This window comes from Lutra lutra, chromosome 2 (genome assembly GCF_902655055.1).
Source record: "Lutra lutra chromosome 2, mLutLut1.2, whole genome shotgun sequence".
NCBI lineage: Eukaryota > Metazoa > Chordata > Mammalia > Carnivora > Mustelidae > Lutra > Lutra lutra.
The window spans coordinates 204,705,494-204,729,693 of NC_062279.1; the positions used below are offsets into that span (position 1 = coordinate 204,705,494).

Below are 24,200 nucleotides of genomic sequence, written 5' to 3' on the forward strand. Positions count from 1 at the left end.
AGATGAAACGGTTTCACCTAGAAAGATCTCCCCCGTGGATTTTCAACAGAGATACGGTCCATGTCACTGCAGTTAGGTCTAGATTTCTAAAATTCCCCAGATCGGTGCAGTTAATCCACACAGTGCCAAGTGTCACACACTGCTCTTTCAAGTCCCTCACGCAGGTGGCACTAGACAAAACATGTTTCATCAAAGGTGATTTGATGAGGAGTTAAAACAACACAGCTTAGGAGCAGAGCTTTCTGATTATCCGGCTTCATCCAAGAATAAAATTCTGGAATATTTAGAGGAGGCAGGCCGACCTTCATGCATGATTATTTGGATAATTAAACAAGTTGCCAGACCTGGCAATCAGTAAAAGATGCTGAATCATGGGTTGGCTTTTTGATCAACCTACAATTACCTTCTAATTAATAATATAATCCTACTGGGTCTTTTTTTTCTTTTTTCTTAATTCCTTCCTTCCTTCCTCCCTCCTTCTTTCTTTCTTTCTTTCTCACTCTCTCTCTCTCTTGTCTTCTTCATTCTTCTTCTTCTTCTTCTTCTTCTTCTTCTTCTTCTTCTTCTTCTTCTTTCTTCTTTCTTCTTTCTTCTTTCTTCTTTCTTCTTTCTTCTTTCTTCTTTCTTCTTCTTTTTATTTTAACATCCAGCTTAGAGCTGGTGGTTTAAATAAGCCTGTGAATAGAATGGAAGAGTTAGAGTTTGACTGTGATGTGGGTGTCCTGTCCACCAGGCTTGGCAGGAGCAAGAGAAGCAGAAGCCACAGATAGAACTTTAAGAGTAAATCTCTGCTGTAACAACGGAATGTTTAGGCAGATGTATTTATAACAGAACAAACAACAAACTCTGAAAAATCTACCCAAACGGCAAATCTCAGTATAAATGATCACCATGATCATTTTTTTCCTTCAGTTAACTTTTGATGAATGCCTATGGTGTGCCAGATACTCCACTAGGGAGTTCTGAAATGCTTCAGAGCTGGTGTTAGTCATTTATTTTCTCAACATATTATTGTGGTTGTTGGGTTTGAATCCAAACTTATTAGGCTTTCTGTTACTCAGTTATAATGAAGCCTTTTTGCTCTTTTGGGTGGCTCAGAGTTCTAGAAGATGCCCTACTTTCTGAGGATAGAGGCCGGCCTCAGGAACCAATGGACTCCAAAGTCCCCTCGTTCTGTAATTCCTCTTGTTCCAAAATTTGTCATTCCTTCTCAACTGCTTTTGGTGAATCACACTGCTGCGAGAGTAGCTGTGTCTAATTATGGCCCTTAAAAGCACAGAGCATAGAAATGGAAAGAAAAGCACTCTGAAATTTAGAGGAACAGTGGTTTTTCCAAGCCATTGATCAGCCCTGTGCTATAAGTAGTGCCTGGAATGCTAATTGTTCATAATTTCCACCTTAATGTAAATGATAATTAAAATTACCTTGCCTTACCAAAAAAAAAAAAAAAAAAAAAAAAAGGGCACAGTATTCCTGATTCACATATGCTTAACGAATTCTCAGCCTAGTAAAATGGATTGGTCATTTCAGTCCTGTCTAGGTAACCTGGGATCCTTACCATGTAAACTGAAGTCTTCATTGCTGTTCGCAGGGTCACTGTGTACTGAGAGAAACTTTAACCTTATGCAGAGATCTTTCTAAGATAGTTCTGCTGCTGTTCCTTTGTCTGTGTTCTGAAAATGGGTAAATCTGGAAGAGAACTTTGCGGCACTTGAGAAAGTTACAAATGTAACAGACGCGGACAATGACTCCAGCGCCTTCAGCATTGAATTGCCTACGGATTCTAAGTGTCGGAGAGGGAGGGCTCTGTTTGTTTCTGTGTCCATTACACAGTAACTTTGTTTTGCTCAAGATTATTTTGTTAAGCCATGAATCACAGATATCAGCTGTTGGCTCTATCCCATTAGGAAGCAGAGACTAGTTTAGATATCTTTTATTGATGGGCTTTTTTTTTAAAGATTTTATTCATTTGAGAGAGAGCACAGGGGACCTGGTTGAGGGGGGGGTGGTTGGCAAAGGGAGAGGAAGAAACAGACTCTCCCAGCTGAGCTGGGGTGGGGTGGGGTGTCCATCCCAGGACTCAGAGATCATGACCTGAGCTGAAGGCAGATGCTTGACCATCTGAGCCACCCAGACGCTCTTTGATGGGCTTTTAAATAAGAATATCCAGGAAAGTAAGGAGAACCGGAAACAGTCTCAGCAGTTACATATCCAGACTTTGTAAAGATCTGGAATGACAGGATATTACAGAGGCTCAGTCAGTGTCAGTTGTCCATTTTTATTCATCATTTTGTCCCCAGCACCCATGCTTGTCACAGAAGATGTACTTAAATATTATTAATGAATAAATTTCAGGTACTAACCTCTACTGTATCTCTCTGCTCTCTTCACCCTGTATTCCCTGCTGAGGGTCTATCAGCAACACATCTTCTATTTCCGTACAATCTTTTCTGCCTCAGGGCCTCTGCCTACTCACTTCCCTCTGTGTGCCTTTTCTTTTCCATGCTGTTGCTTTGTGTGTGGATTGTGTATCTCTCGTTCAAACCCCCAACGGGAGAAGTTCTGATTGGACGGACAGGCCACTGTCCAGCGTGGAGCACTTTCTTGGAGCATAGTGACCAGGCTGCTGAGGGTGCCTTCGGTCGGGGGCTAGTCCCGGTCCCGTTACCTGTGGTCACAGGGTATGGTCTTGCTCGCAAGAGGAATGTGGTTGTGGCAGACACTTAGAATGTCGTTCTGTAATGCTGTAGTAGAGTCTGCTGTTCCGTCACATTCCAGGTCAGGTTCCGAGCAACACCGGGAGAACACCATGTCAAGCTAATTCATTGTCATGGTCCCAGAGAGTTGCACAGCGCTCGGCACATTGTAGGCACTGGAAAAAGTACTGGCTGAGTGAGGCCTGGTGGAGGAGGACATTCTTTGATATTAGATGTATCAGGGGCCTGTCTAATGGGAAAGGTTAGAGAGTGAGGCAGATGTACTTACACAGTTTCATTCTAGCCAGTGGTAAGACACAATAAAGCTTCTAAGTAGAGAAAGCTCAGATCCAGGAACGCTCCATCCTCCTTCAGTTTCCCATGGCGCTGGGGAGTAATGAGTGTCACAGGGGCACCTGGGGGGCTCAATGGGTTAAGCCTCTGCCTTCGGCTCAGGTCATGGTCTCAGGGTCCTGAGATCGAGCCCTGCATTGGGCTCTCTGCTCAGCGGGAAGCCTGTTTCCTTCCCCCTCTCTCTCTGCCTGCCTCCCTGCCTACTTGTGATCTCTGTTTGTCCAATAAATAAATAAAATCTTAAAACAAACAAAAAAAGAAAGTAATGGGTGAAAGAAACTCTGATTGGTAAGTGAAAAGTGGATTCTGTCACACAGTGGGACAGTTGCTTTTTTAAAGCTACAAATCCCAGAGCTCCTTTTCCCATAGAATCGGCCCCATCCTAAAAGTCTTCACAGCAACCCTTTAGAAGAGGAACCTCGTGGGGTTTGGATTTGTTGAAAGAGTTGCAACATGTTGGCATGTTTAAAGTGAACTGAAAGTGTAATTGGGAAATATTCCAGATTTGAAAAGTAAAGGCATTCTTGCGGACCCTGTCTCCTGGTCTCTGCCTCCCTCTTTCACCATCGCACTCGGTTGCCGCCGCCGCCACCACCCAAGGGTGGGTTCTTCCTCCCTGCCAGCCGCTTTAACTCGACATAAGAATTAGGATTAGGAGAGAGTTTGCTTGGTACTGTTCGAAGGCCTGGCTGACATGCTTGCTGCGCATTTGGGGTCCGCATTTGCTTAGGGGAGCGGCCTGGGGTCCCCGCTGCTCGTGCTCACACACGTCAGGGCTTCGGTAAACGCCGAGTTGAATTCTCGATGTGAATTAACAAGGCCCTTGTTGCAGGCTTTTTTACCTCATTAACTTTCATCATCGCAGATTTCACACGGAAGCTGGGAGAGCCGCCGAATAAATGTTTTTCCGTCTTGACTCCAGTCGATAGGGAAGGAAAAATGGGAGTGATATGGAGGCGTCACACAGACGTGTGCCTGTGACCGGAAAACACGAGGCGTGGGTTTTCTCTCTAATAGGAAAGTCGGGACGTTGTGTTTGTTGAGGGGAGGTGTTAGAACCACGCAAAACTTGGGTGGAAACCGTGGCTCTGCCACAGAACAGTGTGACTTCAGGCAAGTTCCTTAAACTCACCGGGCCTTACCTGCCCCATCTGTGAAATGGAGGGGACAGGACAGCCTGTGTCATGGGGGATCGTAGTAGGGTTTCAATGTGGTAATGCATTGGAAGCTCTTGCCCTGGGGCCCGTCACAGAGTAAGCCCTCAGTGACTTCAGCTGGGTCTGTTGGGATCGCTGTCACTGTCAAGAGTGTCATCTTGAAAATGTAATTCTTTTCAGCAGCATTAGATAGTATCAGATCATTTGATGACATCACATAATATAAATGAGATTGGTCTTTTTCCTCTGGTAACGGAAACAATATAGTATTTTTTTAAAGTAAGGTAATTTTACACACCAGTATTTAGGAGAGGAAGACGTACAGTTTATGTCTTTATAATGTATACGCTTGCCACAGGCAAGCTTACAGGTTCTTTTTCTCTATCCAGAGGTTAAGAAGAGCATCTCGATCTGTAAGTACAAGATCTTTTATGCTAAATGGTTCCTGGAATTCATTAAGGCCTATCTAGGGAGGTCTTTGATAGCTTACACATGGAAAGAACTATCTTTTCGTAATGGAATTTCTGGTGATACTTTTATGAAAATTTTACAAATATGAGTGAGAAATTTCTGATGAATTTAACTGATGTCTGAGAGGCACTGACACATTCTGTCATGTCTCCCTTGTGGTCATCAGGTGAGACGGGCATCGGCAAATCCACGTTAATGGACACTTTATTCAACACCAAATTTGAAAGTGACCCAGCTACGCACAACGAACCAGGTGTCCGGTTAAAAGCCAGAAGTTACGAGCTTCAGGAAAGCAACGTACGGCTGAAGTTAACCATCGTGGACACCGTGGGATTTGGAGACCAGATAAATAAAGACGACAGGTACATCTTGGGGTTTCATGGGGATATAAATGGACCAGGAGATGAGAGGGCCTGTCCTGGGTACATTCAAAGGCTAAATGTTCCCTAGTTATGGTGCTGGTCTTCTGTTACCTAATAGAAAAGACATTCTTGTTCTCTGAGAAATTTTCTTAGAAGGTTCTTCCCTGAGGTCTGAACCAGACAACACCGTCGGTTCCAGCTAGTGCAAGGGGAAAAAAAAAAAAGCTTATGGCGTTTTTCCAGGAGGGTCATGGAACTAGATTTGAGGGCTTTCCCAGCAGGAAAAGCAATCTAGAGAAACACCCAGTGATTCTACAGGACAATTGGCAGACGCTGCTGCCACCAGTCACCTCATATAATTTGGCACCCTTGGCACGGTGGGACGGTCTCTAGAACCACCAGTTCTGTCCCGGATAACCGAATGCCTTTACCATCACTTGCAAGGAGAAAAGGTGTAGCCTGCGTGTGGCCTCTGTGGTGGGTTTCTCACTCCCTGCTTCCAGGTCTCGTGTGGCTGCCTCTGCTTGGTAGAAACTAAACTGCTTCTAGAACACTAGCTGTGAGAATCTGGGAAATGTGGTTTTTGTTTTTGTTTTTTGCAACTCTGCAAAATAAGAAGGCGTTAAAGAGGAGAGGAATGTGGAATGAGCGTCTGCCATGCTCTCTTAGTCCCTGAGGCAGACTGGGATATTTGACTTAATCCCCCAATTCTTACAGATTTCAGTGAAAACTGAGAGTTGATGATAATCCTCTGTGAGAAGCCACGCCCCAGGATTTAGGAGAGCTGGATTGTAGCCTGGATTCTACCAGTGACAGCGATGGGACCGTGGCAGTTTGTCTCACTTTAAGGGAGCGTCACTGGACATGTGATACTGTGTATAGTCCTGCTCTTGGGCAGAGGCCTGAGGAAGGATACTGTGAAAGGCAAGGCCTGGGACCAGGTGTGGTCATAAGGGGGTCATCCTGCATTTGAAGTCCTTGGTCAAAGTGGTACCAGCTCCTAAAACCTCAAAGTGCAGAAAGCATTTTAATGGCAGATCTGTTGAAAAAAATCTTGATTTCCAGCTGGGACTGGATCTTGCCATTGATGGGAGTGCTTGGTCTGAGGTACTGTGAGTCCTTCTGTGAAGCGTGGGGGGCTTCCTCGAGGCCTGTGGAGGAGTGGGCAGCCTGCGGGTGCGGAACTACCCAGTCGAGTCTGAGTGACTGGTTTCAGTCCAGCCTGATGAGGAATGTAGGTCGACTGGGTTAAACTTGCCCTCTCTCTCCAGTGGGGTTTGTTAAGCTAATGAAGTAATAGATCCAGTAAAGTATACTGGTGAAAGAAAGGACGTGTTTAACCTGATTAAGAAATAAAGTATTTTCTAAGAATTGTGTTCCGCTAGTTTGTACGTAGAAAGGGGCTGGCACCTGCAAGTGAGTCTTACGTAGTCATTTGTGAAAACCCGTTCACGTAAACCTGAAGGTATGATTATTAAATAATACAGTTGGTTTTTAGTTTGATAAAACACATATTTAATTTATAAAGCCGAGGAAGTTTGGCTTTTCTCTGTGAGTTGCTGTACGCCTTTATCTGAGGGAAGCCGTTAATCTTGAAACTGGTGCTCAACCGATACGTCAGCCTCGGTCCCCGGATACTGTTCACACTTCTCGAGATCATCCATCCTCTTCATCATTCTTAACACCAGATGTCTTACGACTATTTTAAATATGGTATTCATTTTCAGAAGAATTAGAGAAAGTTAAAATTGTCCCAGGTCCAAAGATGGTTCTAGAAGGGGGCTTCCAGAGACATTTTTTTTTTAAAAGATTTTATTTATTTATTTGACAGAGAGAGAGAGAGAGATCACAAGCAGGCAGAGAGGCAGGCAGAGAGAGGGGGGAGCAGGCTCACTGCCGAGCAGAGAGCCCAATGCGGGGCTCGATCCCAGGACCCCGAGATCATGACCCGAGCCGAAGGCAGAGGCTTAACCCACTGAGCCACCCAGGTGCCCCTTCCAGAGACATTTTTGTGCAGAGACAACATTAAGGGAATAAAATACCAAATCAGTAAGATATGTTTGCTTAGGGCGTGGAAATTTTATTAGTACCAGGGTTTATTTTTTCTTTCTTTTTTAAATTTTCCTCAGAACTGTGTATATTATATGCATATGTTTTGTAAAGAGGAACTTGAACTATTTTAGTCTAGAATGTGTATTGCCTAGAGATACTTTAACTATCTCGATATATATGAGCACCACAGTAGTTAGGAAGAAATATTTAATTCATTCTGTAGCTGAGCTCCATTTTATCTATAGAGCAGTTTAAATGTTCTTCAATAAACATTGTCCTGTAGTAACAGCAGTGATTGTTAGATGTAGTGAGAAGGATTTCATCCCGCATCTGGTCAAAATGAACTGTCTGTACATTGTGTCGGGTGGGGGACAGCTAAGTGCAGACCCTGCAGCTGAGCTGCTGCTCTTAATTTATGGCCTCAGTGCCAGAGAATGACGGAGAGGCTCCCGCCCGAAGGCTGTTTGTAAAGCCAAGTGGAACAGAGGATGGGGAGGCCTTGGCAACGGCAACAAGAGCACAGGTGCATTTTGGGGCCAGGGAGAGAGCCGGGGTTCCCTGTCATGGGGCCATCACCGTGTGCTCCGAGCGAGCGGTGTCTCCGTCTCTCCGGCCCGCACGGGTTTCTCCCTGGGGTTGGAGGATGTTAAGCTTGTGCACCCCCTGACCGGAAGGCAGTAACCGGACCTTCCTGCAGGAATGAGAACAGTCTTCCAGCATCTTTCTGCTCCTACTCGGCGTGCTCGTCCCCGCTCAGAGTCACGGCCTCGGTGGCTGCACGACTTGCGTCCCGCCCGAGTGGGGATTGGCCTTCAGCCTGCTGGTTTGCGCGGGCCGGCACGGACAGCGAGTGGCTACTGCAGTACCGATTCTCACATTTGCAGCTGGAGGCCTCTTTAAGAAATGATCTGACTCATTTGGGTCAAATAATAGTTTCCAAGGAGATTTAGAAGAGAGGAAGTGTGATATTAACCTAACCTAGATACCAAATATTTTTTTTCTTCTGAAATTTCTTGACAGCTGTTGCATAACCTCTTTAAATGGCATTTGGAACTCTGTGCCCCAGAAGGCATTGTTGACACTGTTGACTCTAAACCCAAATGACTATTGTTTAAAAGAAAATTTTTTTTCGGACAGTCTGCTTCCATAAAAGAACTGGAAGTGAGGTATGCATTTTTGCATTGCTGTGTAACCATATGGGAAGCAATGTGTTGTTTCTCTAAACCCGTGATTATTTTTACTACTTTGGGGATGAGGCAAGCTTTTCGGCCATGAATGCGGGACTTCGAGAATGTCCCGGCATGTTTATGTAGGCTTCAGTCATGTCAGCATTCCTGCTTGAGTGTCTGCCTGGGACAGAGCTGGCTAGAAGGAGACAGGAAGAGAGATCTGGTAAGGTTTCCTGTTGTGTGTAACAGCAGGATTAACTCTTCGTGGTTTAAGGCCTTCTTCGTGTTGCTGTCTGTATTCTTCAGTTGAGAAGGGGGAAGGGGTCTAGAGAAGAAGGTAAACCAAGTTTTGTCCTAGAGCTGGAAATAATTCACGTGCCCCACATTTGGGAAATGGGAGATACAGTGTCAGTGGCGTATCCTAACTGTAATTGTGATCAGCCCTGAGGGGCACGAATAATGGGAAATCCTCAGACTCCACATCTTTGTGTCCGAGTCATAAAATGGTAGTGAAGTGGACCCTTTGGTCTCTAATTTCTGTTTTTACCACACTTTCTGATGGAGGTAGTTGAGAGCTAAGGAAAACTAACTTTAACTAACAGCAAGGCAGAGAAAACGAGATGGTGGGTGTCTGGCCACATGTTAAATGGGGAGTCGGCCCCTGAACAATGGTGTGGGTTCTTCTGCAAGAATGATCAGTGGGTAGCTTGGGTGGGTAGAAAATACTGTATAAAATATTTTTTTCCATCAGTTTCAGGGTCAGCCTCTGTATTTTATTGTGAATTTTGTGGCTGGAGGTGAATTGGAAAAATGAGTTGTGGGTAAGAAGGGCTATCCCCATGCTTAAAAGGAGACGATGTGACAATGTAAGGACTAGATTCCGTTTGTCCTCCTCCGCTGTCCTCTGCGTGGTAGGACTATAATCCAGAGAAGTTGAAATTGGCCAAATGGAAAATAAATTGGTGTCCCTTCTGTAAGAATGGAAACTAGCCAAAGGCAGAATTGGGGTTAAACTTCCTTATCTTTGTGACCGTGAATGTAGATCAGAAGTGGAAAGGAGTAGGAGGAGGAGAGGGGCCGGTCGTTTGTTTAAAGGATGGTGAAGGGGAGTGTAAAACTGCTGGCTGACTTAAACACAGGGAATAGTGATTTTAGTACATGTTCTCCTGGAATACATTTCTTTTAATTTGTTGTAATGGTAAGAAGTTAAGGTTGGTGGCATTTCTTGCTTGACTCTCTGTGTGGGCGCCATTCACCAGGCGAAGGAATCCAGGGAAGTGTGGGTTTGGGGCCAAGGGGAGGAGTCCCGTCTTGGACACGTTTAGTTAGAAGAGCCGATGGAGGTACCTCTGCAGCAGCTGGATGGATGGGGCTGAGACTCGAGCGAGAGATCTGGGCTACTAGCAGAGGTTTATGAATTGTCATCACTTAGATGGTGAGTAAAACCCAGGAATAAATGGGATTTTTCAGGGAGCTCACGTAAAGGGAAAAAGAGGAGACTGGAGGATTAGCTGGAACTCCCTGAGAGGGCACGGCAGAAGGAAACCCAGGATGTAAGAGAACAGAAGGTTTCTTGGGCTATATAGACTCCAGGGCAGAGAGCGTCCCTCACTGGAAAAGGAGAGATGTTATGCCTCCCATAGTCTTGGAGGATCAGAATGAACAGCAGAGGCAAGAGGGAAGTTAATAGGAAGCAGAAACACACTGGAGCGCTGCGGGGGGAGGTACTGAGAAGCTCAAAATCGGGAACCGGTGAGGCAGGAAGGAGCAATTGCTCACGAGCTACTTTTCCTTTCCTTTCCTAAGAGGGCGTTGGGGAAAGACCCCGGTTCCCCAAACACATGACTCAGTGTCCGGAGACGGAAGCATCAGGCCTTGGACGGGCACAGGTGGACCTCGGCGGAGGGACGGGTCCACTTCCCTGCAGGGCACCAGCCCAGCGGCAGAATGGTTCCCGGGCGCTGGGTGCGGGCAGCGTTCCTTTTCCCCTTCTCTTTCTGAAAAGTCAGGCTGGCTTTTCTCTTATTTGTTACTGTTTTTTATTCTATTACTGTGAAATAGTTACTCTTCTGTGGTAGTGCTTTACACACACTAGCTTATTTGTAACAGTAGCTCTCTGATAACAGGTGCTTCTTTGCCCTTAATTTGCCTTTGAGGAAATCGAGACACGGAGGGGTTTAGTAACTTGCTCCAAGTCACATACATACTCGGTTGTGGAGTTGGGATTGGTTTGGCTTGAATCCATGCTTCTAACCACTATCCTATGATAATTCACATGATTAATATTGTTATTTTATACCTGCCAGTGTTTTAACGTGGAAAACAGAGAAGGAACTTATACTTGCTCATTCTTTCTATTAGATTTTATTGGGATTTCTGTTGCTATATTTAGAACCTTATCATTACGGAGGCATATCCTGTTTTTTCTTTAAACCACTAGAGATTTTGTCTGCTCACATTGAATCAGCGGACTGTGATGAATCACTGAGGAAAAATACCAAAAAAACTTCTTTTTCTGAGTGCTTTCGGTTTTTGGTTATAAATGTGCTTTGTTTTGTTTGTTCGTTCATTGTCTCAGGTGTCTGCTGTCATCCACATTATCAAAGATTTCTAGTTCCCTTTCACGGACTTCCGTTTAGTATATGAGTCAGGAGAGCGAATGTTGAAAGGTTTTTCTTTCTTTTTTTTCTTTTTTAAGATTTTATTTTTATTTATTTGAGAGAGAGAGAGAGAGAAAGAGAGCATGAGAGGGGAGAAGGTCAGAGGGAGAAGCAGACTCCCCGCAGAGCTGGGATCCCGATGCGGGACTTGATCCTGGGATCCCGGGATCATGATCTGAGCCGAAAGGCAATGGCTTAACCAACTGAGCCACCCAGGTGCCCGGTTTTTTATTTTTCTTAAAGCTTAAGTCATTCCTCAGCAAGGTGGTAAGTTTGGGGAGAATGAACCCATTGTGTTCCCAGTAGACCCATCTCCTTGCCACTAATGCTGACTTCTGAGGGGTCCCCTGGGGACCTGAAAGTTTACAGCTTTTCCACAGTGACCTACTGAAGGTACTGCTGAGCCCCTGGTGAAATCTGGTGTATGGAACGCATATTCCCAGTGTGCCGTCAGTGAGTGTGGTCAGTTAATAGGATCATACATAGTCATTCAAAACAGAGTAGAATTATGATTTGTTGAGAAGCAAGAGTTCAGAGTTTACCTTCGGATCGTAAAGTGTCAGAGTTGGAAGCGATCTTGAAGTCCTGGCCCCCCGGACCCATCAGTTTGTAGACGAAACCGTGGGAGGAGCCCCGGGCTAGGTGCGAGCGCGGAGAGCCCCTCCTGTCTGGAGGAATGGGGCGGGCGCCCGGGCAGGAGCTCCCACTGGGTGATGCCGCCGCCTGAAGTAGAGGAACCCCTTTCCGTGTCGCACCGGGGTCCGTCCGTCGGCAGAGGCGGTCCGAGTCCCTTTACTGAGACGGACTTGGAGACCGCGTTGCGGCCCAGCAGGAGGGAAGGCCACGCGCTCTCCGCGGTGTCGTCCGTGGGAGGTGACAGCGCGGCTCGCGCGTTCTCATCTCTGTTCGAAGGGACGGATGAGCCAGGGGAACGCTAGGAGGAAGTGTTGGGGTAGGGAGGCCGCCGGGACAGGGGCGCAGCCAGATGAAGGCTGCGGGCGTCGGGCCGGGACCGCGCGGGCGGCCGGGAGGGCCGGAGAGCGGAGCTGGAGAGCCAGGGTGGGCGGCCTGGGGTGCCCAGGGACGCCGCGGGGCGTCGGCGCGTCGGGGGGGGGGGGGGGTGGGGGGGGGTGGGGGTGGGGGGGGTGGGGGGTGGGGTGGGGGGGGTGGGGGGGGTGGTCCCGCCCGAGCCGCGGGAGGTTGGAGACCAGACAGGCCGAGCCCAGGCTGTTCCGGCCCGCGCAGCTACAGGCCCATCGTGGAGTACATCGACGCGCAGTTCGAGGCGTATCTGCAGGAGGAGCTGAAGATCCGGCGCTCGCTGTTCAGCTACCACGACTCCAGGGTCCACGCCTGCCTCTACTTCATCGCCCCCACCGGCCACTCCCTCAAGTCCCTGGACCTGGTCACCATGAAGAAGCTGGACAGCAAGGTACGGCCCGCGCCGCCGGCCCTCCCGGTTCCCATGCCCTCTGTCTGGAGGCCCTGGTCTCGTTTCCCCTTTGGATGTCATTCGGTTGGAGTTTGTTTGCGGGACCGTTTTCCGCAGCAGATTCAGGTTCCCCGCGGAGTTAGGAGGAAGGTACGGAGATGCCCACGGACCCTGCCCCGCACCCACACGCCCGCCCACGGGCACCTTGTTACTGTCCGGCTCACGTGGACGCTCAGCCCCGAAGTGCGTTGTCGGCACTAGGGTTCCCTGTTGGCGGCGGACGGCCGTGGGCTTGGACTCATCGAGAAAGAGCTGTATCCCTCATTAGAGTGCACAGTCGTTTCCTGCCCTGAAACTCCTCCGTGCCCCTGCCTGTCTGTCCCTCTCGGCTTCCTCCAACCCCGTAATTGTCTTTTCTGGTTTACAGAACAGTAGGGTTTAGCAATGTGAGAAAAAGGCTTCAAAACCTCTGGATGTTGGGCTAAACAAAAAACAAATAAAACCATGGTGCTCTCTACCAGCTATTTTTAGTTCTTAAATTAGCACCAGTGGGTGCTCTGATGAGGGCGGGGAGTTATGTAGTGGAAGCACCTAAAAGGTCATAGGAAGGGTTAAATTTAGGGAGATTGAAATATGAAGTCACAATTTGTTTATTTTCTTAAAAGCTCTAAATTTCTTTTTTTCTTTTTTCTTTTAAAGATTTTTATTTATTAGAAAGTGAGCACTGCACAGTGGGTGCAGAGGGAGAGGGATGAAGTAGTGTCCCCGCTGAGCAGGGAGCCCTATGCAGGACTCGGTCCCTGGGATCATGACCTGAGCCAAAGGCAAAAGCCTAACCCACTGAACCACCCAGGTGTCCCTTTCTAAATTTCTTTTTTAAAGGTCTTTAAATAAAGTTTGGCTTTAATAATTAGGAAGTTTTGAGTGGGGGGGAAAAAAAAGGTGTTAATTTTTTTTTTTTTAAATTTAGGTGATAAGGACAGTCCCGCTCCTTAGATTTAAAACTGAATTGCACCCATGTGTTTTTATTTTTTATTTATTTTTTAAAGATTTTAATTATTTATTTGACAGAGCACACAGCAGGCAGAGCAGCAGCAGAGGGAGAAGGAGAAGCAGACTCCCCATGGAGCAGGGAGCCCGGTGTGGGGCTCCAGCCCAGGACCTGGGATCATTACCTTAACCAAAGGCAGAGGCTTAAGCCACTGAGCCACCCAGGCGCCGCCCCCACCCCCATGTGTTTTTAAAAAGTAGTTTCCGTTTGTCACCTGGGCTTTCAACATTAATAACCTCTCCCTTTCACAACATTTAAAGGAAAAGTACTGACAAGTTTGATAAGTTAGTCTGTTTTACGATTACTTTGATTTTTCGGGGCGCCTGGATGGCTCAGTGGGTTAAGGCCTCTGCCTTCGGTTCAGGTCACGGTCCCGGGGTCCTGGGATCGAGCCCCGCATCGGGCTCTCTGCTCAGCGGGGAGCCTGCTTCCTCCTCTCTCTCTGCCTGCCTCTCTGCCTACTTGTGATCTCTGTCAAATAAATAAATAAAATCTTTAAAAAAAAAACAATTACTTTGATTTTTCATTTTGAAGTAAATGGAGGACAGGACGTTCTGAAAGCGAAGAAACACATGACGGTGGGAATGACCACAGAAAGGAGCCGTGGCATTTTCTCTTCTAACCTCCTTTTTGAGTTCCTTGGAGAGTCTTAGCAGCTCCAGAGGGTTTTGTTGGGTGTTATTTTTTGTCTAAACAAACACTGTTGGAAAGACGCTTTCTCTCCAGAGGAGCATGATGGAGAACACTCAGGAGACCAGTCTGTCCCCAAGGCCTCTGTCTGAACTCGCTGCCAGAGCGCTGGCCGGGGCTGACGCAGAGCCAGGCTTCTCGGCCTCCAGCACGAGCAGACACACGGCTTTACTGAGACATAGTCTGGTGGCATGAAGGGACCACTGCAGCTGGCGTGTTCTCCTGAGAACAGATAGAAGCCCTTCTCCGTCGCATTTCTTTCAGCTGCAGGTAGCCACAGACGGTGGAGGGATCTGGGCCGTGAGGCAGGCTCCCTGTGCTGTCCTGTCCTGGCGACAGGGCTGGGCGATGGGCAGAGAAGGAGGCCTGTCTGAGGGCTGTGGACCAAGCCCACAGCCAGGGGGATATTTAACAACAGAGTCATGCTTAGTAAAGTTGAATTAAAAAGGGAGAGAAAACAAGGCAAAGCAAACCCAGCTGGAAACAAACAGACCAAAGTCCCCAGGAAGCAGGTTGGACTGCTTTCCAAGATCGCTATTGCGGTGGAGCCGGGAGTGCCAGGTAGCATCTGCAAATGTATTTGCAAAAAGGTTTGTTGATAGAAGCAGAGTGAAAAGTTCAGGCTCTTAACTATATAAATCACAAATCTGTGACAATTTCAGAAAAGATTTTTGAGCACCTGCCACCGAGGATGATTTTAGATCTAAATTGCTTGATTCATCTATCTACTCTGATAAGGAACTATGAAACTCTGCCATTTTGTCTGCATAAAAGTCACTGAGTGCTAAGCACGTACAGAAGGCAGCCAGGGAGAACAACAAGGAAGTCCTCGCATCCGACCCACACATTTCCCTGCCACCAGTGTTTCCCACAGTCTGTGACTTGCTGGGTGAGCCCAAGCAGGAGGGTCGGAGTAGGTGGGGAATAGGGGAAGAGTAGGTTTTTCTATCCACACGTCTTCTCATGGGGACAGATCAGGGATTTTAATTTGGCTCTTGGAATAAAAGAAGAAGCATAGGAAGGCAGATGTGACCAAGAAAACCTTGGGAAAGGCCCCCTCATTCCCTTGCTAGGATGGCTTTCTCACCGAGTCTGACCCCCTTCCCCCGGAGCTGGGTGGGGAGCATGACCCTGGGTACTGGATGTCAGTAGTGTCTCACTGAAAGCTCCGTACCTACCACAGAGTGGACGACAGTTACTCCTAAAAAAGGAATTTAAAAAAATGTGCTGTGTGGACAGTGCTGGGGAAGGTTGGAAGAATGACCAATGTTGGGGTTCGGGGTTTGTGCTTGAGGGCGTCCCTGGCTCTCAACGCTGGGCTTCCTGCCACGGTTGGCAAACTCTGCCTTCTTCCTGGTGTGTGTAGCCCCTGCTTGGAAAGTGAGCCTTGTCTTTGGCGTTAGGTCTCGTTCTGGCATGAAGAAGTAATGTGCCAGAAGCCGGTGTTTCAAAAGAATTCGTTGGTTTGATTTTGAAAATTTTAAAAGTAGTTGAAACTGGTTTTGTTTTGGTGAACATGTTGGTTCTCCACTCCTAGCAGTCATTAGAAGAAAAGAGAGGATGTTACTCTGGGAGAGGGGCTGTTCCACTGTTCTAACTCACACAGGCTCGGCTGTTCCACTGTAGGAACATGAAAAAATTGAGCTCCTGAAGTAGCTGGGAGAGGGCTAAAAGGAGTGGTTGGTTATTCAAAGAATGGGCTTCTTTGTTATTGCTATTTGTCATAGAGTAACACTTCCTTCTACTCTGTAAAAAAAGGAAAAAAAAAAAACCATGAGGTAGCACAGAAGAGGAAATTACAAGTTCGCTCTCAGTGCCGGATGGGAGGAAGTAAAAGCGTTCCCAGATGGAGCTCCGAGATTATCCCGTATCTTCGTAATGTTGCATCTGGGCAGAAAGTCTGATTCTCAGTCTCGTCTCTCTTTTTTTAAGTGAAGCCTTATAGTTTTTGTTGTTTATTATGTTTCATTCATTTCTCGTATTTTTCTTCCATGGGAATCGTGGCAAAGTGGATGTGTTTGTTTCACAGGTGAACATCATTCCCATCATTGCAAAAGCCGACACCATCGCCAAGAACGAGCTGCACAAATTCAAGAGTAAGATCATGAGTGAGCTCGTCAGCAACGGGGTCCAGATATACCAGTTCCCCACGGATGAGGAGACGGTGGCAGAGATCAACGCGACAATGAGCGTAAGTCCTCGGCTGCGGAAGGGCTACCCATAGTTTCCCGAAAGCTTTTCTTGGTGGCAGCGCTGTAGAGTGACTAGAACCCTGGGCCGGGAATCTGATGCTTCAGTGTGGCCCAGCCTGGCGCTCTGGCAAGGCCCTTAGCCACCCTGCTCCCCAGGGTCCCCGTCCGTCAGAGGGGGAAGCGAGGCAAGCCGAGCTCCAGTTTCCTTCCCACTCGAGCAGGTGGAGTCCTACGGCAGATCCCACGGGAAGGGCCTGCCCGCCCAGCACCACCTCACACAAAGCAGCTTAAAGGACGTAAATCTCTGCTCGTCTCTGGCATCGTTGGCAGAAATATATCCACCCGCCTCATTTCGGTTTCTGTGATGGGTTCCTGCCTTTCCCTCCTCCTGTTTCTCGTACCCTTCCTCGCCAGTGGCTTAACTGGCAGTTGAGGTGTGAGTTCTGCACCTCACAGACAGGATGGTCGGGAGAGAAATGACTGAAGAAAGCTTCAGCAGTTCCCAAGTGTGTCTGCAACACGGTGTCTCCTTGTGAGCCTCCTCGCTGCCCGCGGAGAGCCGAGTCTTCCCGCTGCCCCTTCTGTATCTCACAGCCGTGGCTCATCTCGCCGCCACAGTTACTACACATTTTTTTTTTTCTTTCAGGACCGCGTAACTTCTGTAGATGTCGCGTTCTTTGCACATAGTAAATGCCCGATGATGGGTTTTGGAATTCTTAAAATTGTAGGTTAGATTCAGTAAAATGTAATTAGAAGCTATTAAGTAAGTTGCCTTTCCCTGGATACATGTTTAAAAATGATTCAAAAGTATGTTAGTGGCAGCGGAAGTCAGTCTAGATCTTTAAATTGTGGCAGGTTGAATTATGTTCTACTTCCTTAGATCTGGTCATGAAAAGTGTCTAATGAAGTCATTATTAAATGCACTAAAGAAACTCTTTTTAAATTAACAGCCTTATAGTGAGATGTAATTGATATACTGTACAATATACCCATTTAAAGCATGCAATTTGGTGGTTTTTAGTATTTTTAGAGTTGTACAACCATCGCCACCATCAGTTTAGAACATTTTCATCACCCCAAAGAAGAAATTGTGTACCTTTTAGCCATCAGCCCTCTAGCCATCCCAGCCCTAGGCAACCACACTTTGCTTTCTTATCTCTTATAGTTGCCTGTGCTAGACCTTCCTATGAAGGGGGCGTGTGCTGCCGTCCACCTGGAGAGTTAGATGACTTGGTCAAAGCTAAGAGCAGCCCTGAGACTTCAGCCCTGGCCTCGCATCTGTGTTGTCTGCCGTCATAATTTAGGAGAACAGGGTTATTCCACAAATCTCCTCCTTTTTTCATCAGTTCAGCTCACAGACTTTTCTGTCTGCCACTGTTACTGTTCAGGGAGGAATTTCTTCCTTAAGTTACTGCTGAGGTGACGAGGACTTTGGAAGCCAGTGCAGCTCCCGCCCTCCCCGGGCTGCTGTGTGGATTTCAAATGTAGGAGCTCAGGAGAGCAAAGAGAGCCCGGCTCCACTCTGCCCCAGTCTGGTCGCCCTCTGAGTTGTAAGACCCACGATGGTGGCCACGCTCCTGGCGTCAGGATAGTAAAGGCTCTGGAACTCCTGGAAACTGGAGATGCTTCCTGGGGAGATGGCCTGAGGGGCTGTGAAAGGACGGTTGTCCTAAGAGCGCGTGACTTTCCCTATTCCGAAGGCGGAGCTGAGGCGAGCGGGGAAGGGCAGTGAGGGTTCGGCCGTCGGGACCAGCAAGCACCCAGCAGAGGAGCCTGTTCCCGGCCGGTGGACCAGAGTCCGTGTCCGCGCCCTTGGCGGAGCTGCGGCGGAGCGGTCCCTAAGCAGGACGGGAGCGGGCAGCGTGTCAGTGGCTCCGTGTCCGGAGCCCGCGGTCGCGGCACCTAGAGCTGCAGAATGATCGCAGCCCCCGCTGTTCTTGACATCTGTGGAGCATTTGCCGCGCAGCAGCCACTAGTCCGGTGGGTGGGAGCTGTTCCCGCTGCCTGGCGTGGGGAGGAGGCTGCGGCCCGGCCCGTCTCGGGCCCCGCGGCCGCTGAACCACGAGCTGGCGGTACCCGTCGTGGGAAGTTCGCTCCACGTTAGCCCCGAGCCCCTCTGCCGCAGGGCGGCCTGGGAGGTCAGTGCAGGAGTCGGGAGATAACGGGAGCGAGTGTCATCTCATGTTCTCTGTCCCCTCCCCGTCCCTTCAAATCGTTTTGGATGGTTGTGCCCCTGAATTTGTGTTAAATTTCTCGGAAGGAAAATAGCCGTGGATTTTGTCTCTTTCTGTCTGTATCCGACTAATTGAGATGATGGTCCCAGATGAACCTTGTTCTTCCACCAGAAACTGTGTTTTTAGGCTCCCCGTCGCAGTGTGCCCCGCTGGCGCAGTCAGTAGAGCATGCCGCTCCGGGTCTCAAGGTCATGGGGTGGAGCCCCACACTTAGGTTCTCCTTTGCAAACAATTTGGGGTGATGAAATCCCACAAGATGGGTAGGAAACACATTTCTTTGGCGGTTGCTTTTGTCGCTCAGGGTGAGTGGAGGAAGCAGTTTTCTTGGGTCGTTACCCCAAAATGTTGGCCAGAAGGGCCCTGTTGCTCTGCAGCTCCAAGGAGCACGTCACAGTTCCAGACTCAGTCTGAGAAAGAGGATGTGCTTCCTCCCTACAGAGCGTGGGATGAACCAGAAAGTAGAAATATCTTGAGCATCAGTGAAATCCCTCTTGGGCAGCCAGGTTCAGGGTTGTGCCCTCTGTGGGAGAGGGTTGGGCTTGGAAACGTTCTTGTCTTTCTCAGCTTGTCTGCAGTAGAGGAGCGGTGGCTCAAGGAGCTTGCGATAATCGGTCTCAGGACAGCCGTGTCAGATGCTCGTGCTCTGACATGCTCGTAGGAAAGAGGTGGGTTTACCACCGACCCCTCACCCTGCCAGCACCCAGGATAGCCAGAGCCAGCACATGAGTCAACGGGGACAGTCTGGTGTCTTGAACGCCACCTCTGCTTGAGAGGAGTCTGGGCTGCAAGCCTTGGGCCAGTAATTTGGGCTAAAACGTATTTCTGACGTGAATTTTGTGCAGTGGCCATCTAAAGCCGTGCTGTTCAGTAGAAATACGAGTCACACAAGTAATTTAACACTTTCCAGTCGTCACATTTAAAAAGGTAAAAGGGGGGTGGGGTGCCTGGCTGGCTCAGTCTGTTAAGCATTGGATTCTTGGTTTCCGCTCAGGTCACGATCTCAGGGTCATGAGATTGAGCCCCGTGTCCAGCTCTGTGCCCAGTTAGAGTCTGCTTGGAATTCTTTTCCCCTTCCTCTCCTTCCCCCTCTGCTCATGTGCTCTCTCTCTCTCTCTCTCTCTCTCTCTCTCTCAAAATAAATAAATAAAATCTTTTTAAAAATGTGGCAGAAGTGGCATTATAAAAAAGAAAGTAAAAGGAAAGGTGGAATTAATTTAAAAGCTTAACTGACTATGTTTAAAATATTATCATTTCAACTTATAATCAATACAAAAGTTAATGAGATACTTTCACAGTAAGTCTTTGACATCCAATGTATATTTTATAATTACAGCATATCCCAATTTGGATGACTACTCAAGTTGCTCCTAACATACTCCAAAGTTTTTCAATATGAAATAAGTCCCGAAAAGATAATTTTCATCTGTGTTTGCATCCACATTGAGCAGACTGGTTCTTTTTTTAGAAGATTTGAGTTTGAAGCAAAAAAAAAAAAAAAGAAAAAGAAAAAAAGAAAAGAAGTGCAGTCCCCAAACAATAGAATTTTATTTAATGGAAAAATATTTTATCTTCCATTTTAAATTAAATGTAAATTAATAAAAAGTCAAATAAAACTCGTGTCTTAACCCCCCAAGCCCCATTTCGGGTGCTCAGGGGCCACACGTGTTCGCGGCTGTGGTCTGGTGCACACGCGCCCGTAGCTTCCGGTGTGGGGCAGAGACTCCTCCCGCTGCCCTCCAAGCCGGCTCCTGTCACCTGTTCCCTATCCGGTCTGAGAAAGGGTGCGGCGGGCAGCCCAACCCCACCGACCTGCAGAGCCCCGCCCCTCTCCTACCTACCCCCCCACCCCCCCCACCCCCGTTTTCTCCTGCCCCCGGGTGAGGCCTGCGGCAGGGGGCGGTGCTGGAGAAGGTGACTCATCTCTGGGCTTGTGTCCCCTCCCAGGTCCATCTCCCCTTCGCAGTGGTTGGCAGCACGGAAGAGGTGAAGATCGGCAACAAGATGGCCAAGGCCAGGCAGTACCCCTGGGGCGTGGTGCAGGGTAGGTGCACGTTATGGGGAGGGGAGTCTTCCCGTTTCACCCCTGCGGCGACCGTCCCCATCCTCCCCTCCCTGCCATGTTTGTGGGGGGGTGCTCGGCCACAGGCAGGAGGGAGGGGGCGGCAGGGCTGTACACGTGGCAGTTGTCAAGCAAGGAAGCAAGACATGGTGGCCAGGTGGGTGGCCAGTGGGGAGAAGGGAGTGCAGAGGCCTCGTGCCACTGAGGCAGCCCCTCAAGAGTGTGGGCTTGTGTGGCTGAGTCATTGCACGGTCCTGATGGGAGAGAGTTCTACCCCAGCAATTTCACCCTCTTTCCTCCTTCGTTCAGCAGCCAAGTGTAAGAAAGCTACTAAACGTTTCTTGTCAATGAGAGGATACTTGTTTCTCTATTATCTCTGGAAAACTTGTCTCCCAGTGAAATGTTATGTGACTGCATATGGGAGAACTTTGAGGCTGTCTGACCTGTGCTTGGTACTATGGGACATGCCCACAGTCTCTGACCTAAAGGAGCTTCCCATAGGTTGCTTTGTTGGGCAAGGACTCTGTTAGCTGCCCTTGGGCCTTTTGGAGGAAGATGCGCAGTGCTAGAGGTCAAGTAGAATCACTACGGAAAGTTCCTTCACTGCTTTAAGCTCTATCAGTCCTCCTTTTCTGTTGTTCTGAATAAAGGCCATAAATCTGAGAAGCGAGAAGAGATTACACCTTTGGGATCCCTAGGAGAATGACAATTTTTTTTGAGTCTTACCTGTTTTCTCTATAATAAAACTTTTCCTAATGTTGATAAAAATTAAATGAAGTGGTATGTAAAAACTGCCTTGTATTCCTCCTGGGGGCACAGAGGGGTGGAAATGACCTGGGGTGGAAATGACGGAGGGGTGGAAATTGCAGCCAGATGTTGGGGTGTTTGAATGTAGACCTGCTACCTCTGAGGTCAGCGCGCCTAGCTCAGCCTTGCTTCTGCATCTGCAAGACAAGAGTCACGACGCCTGCTGGGCAGAATTATCCTGAAGGGTAAAGACCGTATCTGTAAGGTCCCTCCCGCGGGGCAGGCTCCTGGCGGTCCCCATGGTCATCGGTATTACGGTCCGCGCTGTTAGCCGTCTTGTCCTCGTTGCAGGTGTGAGGCGAATCCCGTAGAGGGTCTGCAGGTGGCCTTGAGACCAGAGGTTTCAGGAGCCATGGTGGTAAACCTCCGGAAAGTGTCACTTCAGATTTTCAGGGACGTCACTGCTCATAGCCACCCCCACCTTGCCGTGTCTTGCAGTTGAGAACGAAAACCACTGTGACTTCGTGAAGCTGCGGGAGATGCTGATCCGCGTGAACATGGAGGACCTGCGAGAGCAGACTCACACCCGCCATTACGAGCTGTATCGGCGCTGCAAGCTGGAGGAGATGGGCTTCAAGGACACGGACCCTGACAGCAAGCCTTTCAGGTATGAACACACCCAGCAACCCGCTGTCAGTGGCTTGAGTGGCGTGTTGGTGCATCACAGAAATGCTTACTGGATTAGGGCGCCTGGTGGCTCAGTTAGTTAAATGCCGGTGCTTGGTTCCAGCTCAGGTCATGATCTCGGGGTTGTGAGAATGCGCTCTGAGCTCCGCGTTGGGCTCCGTGCTCAGTGGGAAGTCTGCTTCAGGGTCTGGCCCTCTGTCCTTCCCCCTGCATGGGTGCGCGTGCACACACACACACACACACACACACACACTCGCTCCCTCACTTGCACTCTCAAATAAATAATCTTAAAAAAAAAAAAAAAAAAAGATATCGGTGACAGAGGGACCTGGTGGGGACACGTTAGTAGCGTAATAGCCAGGCACTGTGATCTGCACTTCACTGGCACTTCACTGCACTTCACTGAGTGGTCCTCTCAGCCGACGCATGTAGTCGGTGTCATTATCCTCCGTTTTACGGGTCGGCACGTTAAGGCACCGAGAGCGTAAACCACCTGCCCAGGGCACTGTGAGTAGGAGGTGAGCCCCGGCTCTGAACCGCTCCCTCCCGGAGGACGGAACCCAGCCCCGGGGCTCACAGAGCTGCGGCCGCTCACTGCAGCGTTCCGCGCTGGGGCCGCCCGAGGGGTCTCCCTCCCCAGGGCTCCTCTGCCAGCCACTGTGGTGGCTCAGTGTGGTACCAGCCACTCACGAGGACGAAAGGGAGTAACTTCCAGAAGCGGTCTTGTGTATCTTCCCACATCATCAATGGGCGGAGATGAAGGGAGGCAGGATGTGAAGGGGAGAATATCAAAGTCAGTGTAGAAGTAGTGGCCCAGCAAAGGCCCCGTCCCGGTCAGGACCGGGTGGTGGGGGGGTGCTGGCAGGGGTGAGTGGCGGCAGAGTGGTGATTGGGGGGGGGGGGGGCTCCCAGGCCAGATTCGCCACCTCTCGGCGTAGGAAGGGATTGCCTTGTCCGTCCTGGGCCACACGACAACTCGGTGGAGACTTCAGGTGAGGTGATGGTGTGAGGTGTGTCTGGGCACAGGTTAGGGGCTGCAGTTCCTTGGAAAAGACTATTTCCTCCTCTGCTGTCTCCGTTTTTGGCTTTTATAAAAATCCCTCCTGCAAGCCCACCAGGAGGCCGGGTTGCTGGGCGGTCCAGCTGGGCTTCTGCAAGGCCTGGCAGAGCTGGGTCCAGTGGACCGCTCTGGCCTTCCCGACTTCGGGGCTCCGAGTGGTGGCAGATGTCATCCAGGCCTTCTGACTCGCAGACGTAAGCTTCACCCCTGCATCTCCCGCTCCCCATTTGCTTCCATTTCTTCTGGCTTAAGGTTTCCTTGTTTCGTTTTGTTTTGACATCTCACTATACTCTCACTACATTTATTTTTTCATTGACGTATAATTGACACACAATATTATATTGATTTGAGATGTACGACATAGCGATTAATTCTGTACAGTGCTCAGCGCTCACCAGGAGAAGTGTGGTCACCAGACAGCATTACTACAGTATCATTGACTGTATCCCCTATGGTGTACTTTCCGTCTCCATGACTGATCTATTTTACAACTGGTACAAACCTGACCCGTCCCTGTCTTCCTTTATTTATATCTCTTTCCTCTTTATTTCACCCGTCACCTTGCCCCAGCCCCCCAACCACCAGTTTGTTCTTTGTATTTAAGAGTCTGGTTGGTTTTTATTACTTTGTAAATTCATTTGCTTTTTTTTTTTTTTTTAAGATTTTTTTATTCACTTAGAGCAGGGGGTGGGGGCAGAGGGAAAGGCAGAGAGAATCTCAAGCAGAGAGTGAGATGGAACCCGGTGGAGCCCAACTTGGAACCCGATCCCACGAGCTGGGATCATGACCTGGGCCAAAACCATGAGTGGGACGCTTAACCACCTGAGCCACCCACGTGCCCCATTTATCTCTTCCATTTTTTAGATTCCCCATATAAGTGAAATCATATGGCATTTGTCTTTCTCTCTCTGCCTTATTTCACTTAGCATAATCTCTTCTAGGTCCATCCATCTTGTCATAGACAGCAAGACCTAATTCTTTCTTCGTAGCTGGGTAATACTCCACTGTGGGTATATGCCACGTTTTCCCTGGCCACACACTTACCGATGCATGCTTAGGTGGTCCCTTATCCTGGCTGTTGTAAATAAAGTTCAATAAACATAAGGTGCATAGATCTTCTCAAATTA

The 24,200-nt window shown here is 48.7% G+C and overlaps 1 protein-coding gene across 2 annotated transcripts in view; it reads left to right on the plus strand.

Moving 5' to 3' along the window:
* Window positions 1-24,200, plus strand: part of SEPTIN11 (septin 11) — a 95,209-nt gene that overhangs the window by 49,873 nt on the left and 21,136 nt on the right. For both annotated transcript variants that reach the window (XM_047719605.1, XM_047719604.1), the window contains exons 3-7: window positions 4,845-5,040; window positions 12,167-12,353; window positions 16,124-16,285; window positions 20,465-20,561; window positions 21,825-21,993. In XM_047719605.1, the coding sequence (XP_047575561.1) occupies window positions 4,845-5,040; window positions 12,167-12,353; window positions 16,124-16,285; window positions 20,465-20,561; window positions 21,825-21,993 (811 nt within the window). The remainder of the gene's footprint in view (window positions 1-4,844; window positions 5,041-12,166; window positions 12,354-16,123; window positions 16,286-20,464; window positions 20,562-21,824; window positions 21,994-24,200) is intronic.